This window comes from Gallinula chloropus (genome assembly GCF_964237585.1).
Source record: "Gallinula chloropus genome assembly, chromosome: 2".
Lineage (NCBI taxonomy): Eukaryota > Metazoa > Chordata > Aves > Gruiformes > Rallidae > Gallinula > Gallinula chloropus.
In genome coordinates, this window is record NC_140086.1 from 96,059,291 (window position 1) to 96,070,151 (window position 10,861).

The 10,861-nt window shown below is 53.9% G+C and overlaps 1 protein-coding gene across 1 annotated transcript in view; it reads right to left on the reverse strand.

The window, feature by feature from the left end:
- The window catches only part of JARID2 (jumonji and AT-rich interaction domain containing 2), a 225,841-nt gene extending 217,760 nt beyond the window's left edge, over positions 1-8,081 (reverse strand). Inside the window, exon 1 of the mRNA XM_084279710.1 lies at positions 7,730-8,081. Coding sequence (XP_084135836.1) covers positions 7,730-7,774 — 45 coding nt within the window. The 5' untranslated portion in view covers positions 7,775-8,081. The remainder of the gene's footprint in view (positions 1-7,729) is intronic.
- Between the last annotated feature and the right edge of the window lie 2,780 nt (positions 8,082-10,861).

Genomic DNA, 10,861 nt, shown 5'->3' on the forward strand with positions numbered 1-10,861 from the left:
GCTCCCATGGTTTATTTTTGAACTTTATAAATATCGTTAGCCAGTCATCACGGCGTGCGCGTGCCAAAACACGCTAATCTCCTGCAACCATCACGTCATCCGAAAGATGTCAGACCAGCAAGGCAAGCTGAAAGCAGAGCATAGGGACACGAATACCACAAGCCCTCCTGGAACACGTCAGGAGGCCAGAGTTCTCAACTTGATTCTTGTTAGTGTTTCTTCTGGCCCTTAGGAAGTTAAAAGCCACAGATCCAAAGCTGCCTTTTTGCCGAGCAAATCAAGGGAAGGACTTGGCAGGAAAGACCACAAGAGCTCAAGTTGGACAGACCAAGCAGATTACACATTACAGCACAGATACATTTAGGAATGGATGCAATTATAAACTCTTCTGGTGGCATCGCTGTATTTTTGCTAACCTGACTTTATCAGTGGCAAAATGTCTGACTGCACCTCCAGCAATCCTACAGGCACTAAACTCACCAGAAACTACGCTTGCTCCACAGGCCTGACCTAGATGCAGAAAGCGTAGGGAGACCTTAGAACGGGTTTCTCATTTTGTTTTCCACGTGTGTTTTTAATCACGCGATCCCATGCCTGATAAAAGGAGGGATATGGTGGTTTTGACACTTCAGGCCGGGATGAGCCGTTTGCTGCAGAAATGCTGAGGCAGACTCAGGTGACACTCTCTCCTCCCATGTGAACAAGTGGAAGGATGGTTTCCCCCTGAATGTTTTTTTTCCTTGTTTCTGTGCTCAGCCAAGCTGGTCGCTCTGAACCGCTTTCTGCAGCGGCATCAATTAAGCCAACAAACTTTGCACAGGAGCAGATGGGGTACCCTCAAACCATCCGTCTGCTCGCAGCCCAGGGAGCTGTCATCTCTATCCGAGAGCCTCGAGACACAGCGTTAAGCATGGCAATGCTCTCAGCCACCCCTCAGCTTTGCCACCCATCCAGGCCATGCCTGCCCGGCCAGCGAGGCAAAGAGGGGCATTTTTACAGCTCCGGACCCTTCATCTGCATAAGGAAGCAACAGACAAAAAGAAAGCACACATGGAGGGGAAGAGAGCTAGCGTATTTTCAAACGAGCCCTCACTGCTATAATTGAAGGGTTTATTCCTTTCCCACAGCCCACCACTGGAAATACCAGGCCTCTGCCGGATTACAGAAGGAACAACATCAGAACAGGATGTCATTACACGGGGGAAAGTGTGAAACCCGAGCAAGTGAAACAGCAAATGGTTTTAAACCTTCTACCTAGTGGTTCATTGAGAAATCTTTTTTTTTCTCTCTCCTCTCTTTCTTCCTTTTGTGACCGACTGAAATAAACCCACCCCTACAAATGAAAACCAAGAGCTCCCAAATAAAACCTGCCGGTTGAAAACCCAAGAAGGATCACATCCAATATTCCCAGCAGTAATGAGCCAGCAAAACAACCAACCCATCAAAGATCTAAGAGAACACCAAATACATTTTGGCAAGCTTATTATTTCCTGTATCTGAATTTCAGCGCCAAGTACTCCTTACATACTAGACCTGAATTTTACAAGCGATTTGCAGCTTTTAAGTTTCCTGGTGGCTTCCTACCACTTAATTGTTTTTTTAATGGTAGTTAAGTATAAAAACTACTGTACCCAACATCCATGACATGAAACTCCAAGTATATCGTCCCTTTTCTCTAAAGCCCTAACAGCAGGTTAAGGGGATTTGTATTGAAGGTGAAGAGCTAAAAGCTGTCAGCTGAAATTCTGGCATAGGGACATTTAGGGCCATCAGGAAACATTTAAGGGAAGTTCGGGTTTGGCAACACTGAAATTTGCATTATTAGACTTGAAAGTTAATGTCCCCTTAATCTTACACAGAGGCAGTCAAATCCATCAGCACTATTGTTTTCAAACTGTCTGGCCCCTAAGGCAAACAATGCACCATTTACACTTGGTTTACATTTGGAGTTGGGAAGAAAGCCATGCAAAAGACTGAGGGGGGGGGGGGGCGTGGAACGAGAATGTTTAAAATGCAAATTTAGATCTTGCAGCAATGCATGTATTCCTCTGCAAATTCCACATCTGCTAGATCACACAAAAGCTGGGTGCTTTTAATAAAAAAAAAAAAATTAACAAACGTGTCTCTGCTTTTCCTTTCCCTGCTTTAAAATTACCTTTAAGCCTCCCTTTCACTGGACTGTTGCAAACTGGAAACTGAAGAAATGAAAGCAGCTGGTGTTTCCCCTCCCTCTTCAAGTTCAAGTTGATTGAGTTCAGTCACTACAATCTAAATGGCCAATAAACCACCCCGAATCAATCCCCCCCAAAAAAGCATTTCCCTCCTCCTCAAGAACTTTCAGTTTATGTTCAAGCCTGGAAATCCAGTAACGTGCATAAACAAAACGTAAGTTTTAAGCCTGGAGTCTCTTCAGCTTCAGACTACGAGATTTAAAAATTGACCTACTTTACGTAATACTCCCACAGCTGAGTCATCACAGTATCAACTGGTCTCTATCAGCTGCAGGGTATGATCATCACTCCAAAATAAAAAAAAAAAAAAACAAACGAGTATTCCTGTTAAAGGAATCTTCCATTACCATGTTAAAAACGTACTGTGAATCTCACAGACCAGACCATACCTGGGGAGAGGGGAAAAAACCCTTCAAGAAAGTTTGAGCAGCATAAACTAGTCCCTGTGTAGCAGATGCAGCGCCTCGTAGCAAGAGCCCATAAGCTACAGGGCAGAATATTGGAGGAGGCTGCAGAAACACAGATTAGTTCCATCTCTGCCACCGTTACAGTACGTAGCTTCAGGCAAGTAATTTAGACTTCTTTCTGTTTCATCAAACAATAAAATGGAGGGAATGCTGCTGCCTTACAGATTCAGCTGACGTTTATACCACACTTTAGCATATGCATAACGTGAGTGTTATTTCACATCTACTGAAAAGGAGGAGGTAATATATTTTTAAAACAGGCTTTGTAGGCCCCATAAGGGAAGGTGAAAGTGCTTAATGAACACTAGAAACTCTTCACAGGGGCCCTGGTTCATTATAATTCACTCTGGACAGCATCTCTCACAGACTCCTGGCTCACAGTCCATCAGAGTGAATGCAAGTCCATTAGTAAGTATCTCAGGGCAAAGAATTTGTTGATAGCAAAAAGTAAGTATTCCTTGAAAAAAAAAAACAAAACCACAACAAAACCTTCCTAGCTTCTAGTTACAGTCTATCCTATAGCCACTTACAATGTAATGTTATAGTCTCAGGTGACCAAGAAGAGGTAAAGACAAACCCTAATTCCTATCTCAAGTACAGCTAGCATCCTTATACAATTAGCTGAAGGAAAAAATCCTGAGTTGAGCATGCTATGCTGCTGGAATCATTACTGCAAGCCTGAAAAAGACCCAGCACAGTAAAGCTCCAGAAGGCTATTTGAAATAAGATGCAATGTACACTAAATACTACCTCTGCTGCCACCAGTGTATTTACATTATTCCTTGTAGGAAGTGGTCAAACTTAATGCATGCTGTCAGTTGTGGGGCTGGGGGAAGGAAATGAGGAAACTCCGGCACGGGAAAAAAAAGAAAAAAGCAGTGTCAGGATGAAACCCTGGGGTGCCCAAGACTGGACCTCTACACATGAACACCCCTTACTCAGAAGGAGGTGGTGCTCTGCAGTCATCACCCACTCCCAAAACCAAAAAGCTGCCCGAGCCCCTTGAAGCATGCCGGAGTATTGTTTCAAAGGCTGCAGCACTCACAGGAGCTCTCCTTGGATGCCTGACATGCTAATCCTGGGCAGGCCTTGCCAGCTCTGTCTGAAGGGCTTAGGAGACTGTCCGTAGGTGAAGCGTGTCACCTCATGGCAGACTACAGCACTTTTACCTCTGCAAGGACGAGGAAACAAATCACACGAGGCGATGGCACTGACATTACTCCTTAATTATATTTTGCCATCTGCTACCGTGGCAGAACTGTGCAGGTATTTAAGACAGTAATCCAGGTCTGATGCTCCGAGACCTAAGCCGGGAAGAACAGAAGATTTACTATTCGGCATCACAAAATCAGGCAGAAAAATGCACCTGTGAAATTACCCTTAAGACTTCAAAGCTTTTCACTTAAGAACTATTAATTCCAAGCGCATAGTGAACGCAGTCTGGCTTCTCGGCTGATGCTTTACAAAGCTGTCAGTTTTCTGAGGCCTGAGCCAAAAGGCAAGATTTGATATGTAAAGATGTTTGAGAAGGAGGAGGGTAAAGCGAAAAGAAAGATTTGCATGAGTCAGCCATAGTTCTTCAAAAAATTAAGCGATAGCATTTTTAAAGCACAGAAGGAGAGACACACAGACGGATTTCCTCATTCCCGGGTTATCGGCCGCAAAAGATAACGTTCTGGAAGTTTAAGAGAACTTTTAATTGCAGCCACTGAGGAAGCGGGGAGCCAAGCCCCGCGACGGCAGCCCGCAACGCGCAGCCTTTACTCCATTGTTCTCACCACCTTTTTGTTTTCAGAACCCATTTCGCAAATGCCGAAAAGCAGCAGCCTGAACAGGCTCGGCTCCCGATGACAACCCGCAGCGACGCGGGGAGCGGGGCCACCGAAGCGGCGCTCGGTGCTTGTGCAGCGGGCTGGGGAGTGTGAGGGGGCCGGGGTGGCAACTCGCCTGGACCCCAGGCTCCTCACGGCGGGGCGTCATCACCCCCGGCGCAGCCCCTCACCTCAGGGCTGGGAGCACCAGGGGCCCCCCGCGCCCGACGCTCGGCGGACTATTGTTCGGCGCCGGCCCGGCAGCGAGGCCGGCCCAGCCTGTGCGGCGGCGAGGTGAGGCCTGCCTCGGCCGCTGCCAGCTTCCCGCGACGCTTCTCCAGGGTCACCTGCGGCGGTGCCCGAGCGCCCGGCCGGGGGCCCGCCCGGCCCAAGGGCGCAGGGCGTCACCGGTGGGGCCGAGCGTGGCCGGACGCCGAGGAAAAGAGGGTGCTGGGGCGGTGTTTTCACAGCCCCCGACGCGGGACGACCGGTCTCCGCGGGGACTGGGACGGGCGGTCACACCTGCACTCGCGCAGACGGACAACAAAAGGCCCGGCTGGCACCGGCGAGCAGCAGCAGCAGCAGCAGGAGGAGGAGGAGGAGGCGGCCGCCGCGACCCGGCGTGCTCCGCCGGGCTGCCACAGCGCCCAAAGGTCACGGGCAGGAGGAAACGTGTCACCCGTGTCGCCACGCCGCGTCTCCACGCCGTCGCCCCCGCGGAGAGACGTGACCGGCGCTTCCCCACTACGCGATGCGGCGGTTGCCAACCTCCCACCCCGAAACCGGCAGGGCAGGGCCGGGCGGCCCCGCACCTGCTCACCTGGCCGGGGGCCGGGCCGGGCCGCCCCCTCCCCCGCAGCGCCGCCGAGCGCTGCCCCGGGGCCTCCCCCCGCCCCCGCCGGCCCGCCTCGGCTCTGACGTCACGCCAGGGGCGGAGGGGGGGGCCGCGAAACGGGAAGGGGGGGGGGGGGGCCGGAGCGCCGAGGCGACGAAGATTCCACGGCGCGCAGGCCCTTCCCTTTGTGACGTCACGGGAGCAGGGCGAACCTGGCCGGGCGGCGGCGTGGCCGGCGGCCCGCGGGCTCCCGTCACAGCCCCGGCGCAACCTGTTGCTGCTGCCGCCAGCGCGCCCCGCCGGCACCACCGCCTGCGCCCCCGCCCCCTGCTAAAAATGAACACGGGGTGGGAAAAGGCACGGGGGGGGGGGGGGGGGGGGGGAGGGAAAGGAAAGGGGGAAGGTTATTAGAAAAATAAATAAGAGAAGCGGCGCCGCGAAGTTGCGACGGGGGAGCGCGCGGCACGCTGCCCGCCCCGCCGCGCTCGGCCCCCCGTCCCTCCTACCTTCCCCCGGGGCGCGGGGCCGGCGGGAGCCGTGCTCAGCCCCTGCCCGGCGGTGCGGGAGCGGCGCTGCATTGTTCGCCCCCGCCAACCCGCGGAGACGGTGGTTTGGGGCGATCTCCCCACACACGCCCCCTCTTCCCACACAACCCCCCCCACCCCCTTAATTATTAACACCGCGGTTTCCTCCTCCTCCTCCTCCCCCCCCCCCACACACACACCCCCCGCCCCGCTTTTGTCTGCCTGCCTGGGAAACGTGGACGCCTCGCGTGTTTCGCCAGACTTTCCACCCGCCGTTCCCGTTTCGATGCAACACTTTAAACTCGCCGGCCCCGGGCTCCCCGCTCCTCTGCAATGCGGATGTATTTTAATTCGGAAATTTCGGGGGGGTTGGGGAGGGGGGGGAGAGAGAGAAGGAGGGGGCCCAGCTCCGAAATAGCACTCAGCTCCAGCTCCAACACCCCCCCCACCTCGCTCCCCCCCCCCCCCCCCATCACCACCACCACCACCCCCCCCCCGCGGCTGCGTTTCAGCGGGGCGGGCAATCCATAGCGGCAGTCAGCTGGAGTCAACTGGCAGTTTTTACCAAATCTATATAATAGCGAGGGAAAGTGTCCCGAAGGTCACCCTCCCTGACAAGAAACACACACCACCAACAACACCCCCACCCCCCCCGCCGGAAGGGAAAAAGCATATCGGCACAGTCGACAGGCGCGACATGAACTACAACTTTTAAAGCTTCGCATCCAACACACCCAAAAAGCCATTTGGGTTTGTGTTCACACACACATACACCCCCCCACCCCGAAATGAAGAATTATTTCTTTAAACGCGCAGATAAAAATCACTATCCGCTCTACTGCATATTTGGCGAATCCCCTCAGTTGTAGGGTGGGTGTTTTTTTTTTTTTCCCCCCGAACGTAAAAGAAAAACTCCCCCCACGCCAATCAAAACGTAACTGGAGCACGAACAAAAATCCAACTATCCGTCCGCATTTATATGTTTAAAGGATTAGACAATTACAAGGGATTGGTTAAGCGGTCGAATAAAAGCGAAGCAGGCATACAGCCCGGGCTGCTCTGGATTAGCCCAAATTTTCGAGGCATCCTAATGAATTATTTTTAAACTGTACCGAGCCATATCCAACACCCCCCCCCCCCACACACACACACACACACTTCCCCCCTTCTTACCCCCCCCCCCTCATTATTAAAGTCAACCCCGAGGAACGCGTTCGCCGTCAGGCGATCCCCGGCTTGGTTTCGGTGTCTATCGCAAGGCAGAGAAGCGAACGATCGCGTCCAGGAGAGATGGGATGTGGTAGCGAGAGAGGCAACGAGCTCGCCATAACCAGACACTCGGCTTCAACTTAAAGGGCTTTCCACAGCCGCCGCCGCCGCTTCACCACACGGGCACACGCACACGCGGATCGCATTTTAAAAAAAAATAATAACAACGATACCAAGAATAACAATAATAAACGAAAGAGAATAAACGGAAGCCGCCTCCTTTCGCATGCAAAAGCACAGCATTAATAAAAACGCTCGGAAATGCAGTTTCGTGGCATTACCGCGGCAGCCCCCCCCCCCCAGCCTCCCCGCCTTTCATCTAAAACTAGATTATGATTGTGTCATTTGAGGTCAATACATTTATTCACTGGAGGAATCGCTACACAAATCTGGTTTTATAACCGAACTGGATGGACGGCTTCCCCGTTAAAAAGGGGCCCTCTGGAACTCCCCCACCACACCGCACAAAAATGAAATTCGGCATCGCGTTTGTTTCGAAAGCCTTATAGCTGCAGGATTAGCTATAAACTTGACATTCACTGCCATTTCCTAAAGCTGGGAGTCAAATGATATACACGTTATGACCACTTACGTATTTCTTTTGAATTATATTCCTCTTGGGTCTTTCTTTGCTCATTCTGGTATCCAAATTCTGATTGCAAAAGGGGACAATTGCTTCATGAATTAAAGCCGCGACAATTATTTAAAAAAAAAAAAAAAAACCCGAAAAAAATCCTCGGGGTGGGGGGGAGGGGGTTGTTTGTAGTGGTATCTTGTAATCCGACTTTTCTTTCCTCACAATGTGATTCTCCTAGCAATAAATCCGAGAAATGGGGGACGAAAAAATAAAAGGGGGAAGAAAAAAAAAAAAAACCACCAAAACAGACGAATGCGAAGGAAGCAACAACAAAAAAATAAAAATCACTTTAGTGAAACATTGTAATGGCAAATTTCCCCCTAAACACACACAAAAAAAAAAATAAAATACAAAAAACCGACGCCCTTGATATCCCCTTTTTCTCTTTCTCAAGCCACCTAAGCGATCTGCAGGTCCTTTTAGTGTCAGAGCTGTAGTTACATCTTGGAGGAGGAAAGGGGCCGAGAGGAGAAGATAAATAATCGGAAGGCTGGAAGTCACGTTTGTGCCGCTGCAGCAGGGGAAGCGGCAGAAGAAGACAACTCCAGCAGCGGCGGCGGCTCCGGCAGCAGCAGCGGCGGCGGCAGCGGCGGCGGCGGCAGCGAGGGCTGCACGAACCGTGTGTGTGTCTCCGCTCCTCCAGCTCCCCCCTAACCAATGAGAACAGCTCTCCGGCAGCAACTTTAAATGGACCTGGTTCTTTTTTTTTCTCTCTCTCTCTCTCTTCTCCTTTCCTCCTTCCCTCTTTTTTTTTTTTAATATATGTCGGCGTGTGCCCGCGCGCGTGCGCGTGTGTATATATATATATACACACAGACACACACACATATAGAGGGACACGGGCACACGCACACACACATACATACATACACGGCTTAGGGCCTGCCTTTTAACTCCCAACCGGGACGCGAGCCGCAACGCCCAGCCCCCCCCCCCGCTGCGCTCAACGCATGCAACAGGCCTCGCTGCACCCGTCGTGTGGGGTGCGCGTCGCACGCGTCCTTTCTGCACCCCACCTCTCCTCCTCGTGTTTTTTTCATTTTTTTTAATTTTCTTTTTCTGGTGTGTGTGTATGGGGGGGGGGGAGTGGTATTTAAGCGCGGCCACCCGGCAGCCAAGGTCGCTGCTGTCCCTGCGCCACAACCCGAGCGGGGAGTTTGGCGACGGTCCCTCACCGCGCGGCGCACTCAGTCGCCCTGCCCTGCGCCGCCCCCCCACCCTCCCCCGTTCCCCGCCCCGTAGCAGCCTCTCTCCTCCCGTCTGCCAAGGGTTCTCCTTCTGCTCTCTCCCTGCGCCCGCCGCGCTTCCCCCGGCTGGGGCATGCACCGGGGCCCGCCGCGCTGGCAGCACCTGGCCTGGCCGGCCCGAGAATTGTCCTCGCTCGCGGGAAAGTTGTAGTTCCCTCACCACAAAATGGCGACGGCGGGGGACTACAGCTCCCAGCGCGCCCGCTCGTGCCCGCCGCCGATTGGCTGCTACGCGAGGAACCCCCTTCGCGACGCTCGTCCGTTCTTTCCTCCTCCTCCCTCCCCCCCGCCCCCCCTCCCCCCCGCCACTTCTCTCCATTGGTTTCCCCCTCCCCTGCTATGTCGTCTCCCCGCCCCTACCACCCGTCGCCCGCGGGGGGGGGGGGGGGGGGGGGAGTGCGTGAAGGGACCTTGCGGGGTGCCGGTGCGGAGGTGGAGGGGGACGGCACGGCACGACACGACAGTCCGGGGCGGCGGGGGAGGAGGAGGAGGAGGAGGAGAGAAGAGGAAGTTTATTGGGAATCGCTGTCAGGGAGCGGGGAGGCAGGCCGGCGCCGCGGGAGGCAGCCGGGAAGAGCGCGGGGATTAATATGTCTGGGTTGGGCTGGGAAGCGGCGGCACGAAACTCCGTGTCTGCGGGCTGCGCCGCCGGGGAGGCGGCCGGCTCGGACGTTGGGACCGCCCGCCCGCCGAGCGGGCGGTGTCAGCTCAGGACAGGCTGCCGGGCTGCGCTGAGCGAGGCTCGCTCGGTGTGTCTCAAAGGTATCCTGAGGTCGCGCCTGCCTCCCTCCGAGACGCCTCAGCCGCCGCGCAGGGCTGCCCCCTGGGACCCGAGCGGCGGCGGCGGGGCCGGGCCGGTGGTCCGGCCGGCGCGCCGGAGAATGACCTGTTCGTGCGTTAACCCCCGGTCGTGCCGGAGCTGAGGCGCGCCGCCGAGAGCCCAGCAGTTTCCCGGGAGGAGCGGGCGTTCTCCCCGAGTGGCTGAAGCGCCGCGGGGTGCCGGAGCCGGGGCAGCGCCGCCCGGCCGCGCCGCCGCCGGGCCGGCTGAACTTAGCTGGGCGCTCCTGGGACGTGGAGATCCCATGTCGGGGCAAAACCCTGAAGTGTAGGTGCTCGGGACTGGGTGCCGAGCGGAAGATGCTCCTCCAGGGAAAGTAGCAGCAGTTCTGTAATGGTGGATTCCCGTCTTTTCCCGGGGTAGGGAGGAAGCAGGGTAACTGATGGTTTCCCTGGCGAGGTGGATGCCTGTGCGGTTCTGGGCAGCTCCCTGCGAGCTATGAGGTGACGTGCCTCTGTGACAGTTACAACATTTACGTGACCCTTGAGGGACTTTACCCTCCCTTCTAGATGCAGTTTATGGCGACATCCTTTCCGGAGAGTTTTATCTGCTCCTTAGGGGCAGAAACGTGGGTAAAGCAGTTCAGTGGCTGTACTTCAAGTCAGGAGACCCAGGGCTTCCCCAGAACCCCTGCGACTGGTTCTAAGTCTTCAGTCTTAACCATGAGGCCATCCTTCCTCACATCCATAAGTCAGCCTGGTGTTCTCTCTTTGCCCTAGAAATAGGACACAAATCGTGTTTAAGACACTAAATTGAAAAAAAGACAAGTTACATAATCACTTTTTAATTTTCCTTCCACTTCTTCATTCTTACTACTGTTTTAGAGCTTCCCCCCTCCCCCCGACTTATTTAGTGACGAGTTAAACTGATAAAAACTGCCTGTGCTTGGCCTCATCGAACATCAAACTGCTTGTCATCAAATTAATCGTTTGAAGCCTTTTGTTTAGGCCTCCTGTAGGAAAACGCATTATTTCTAAGTGCAAGTGTGACGAGATTGTTCCT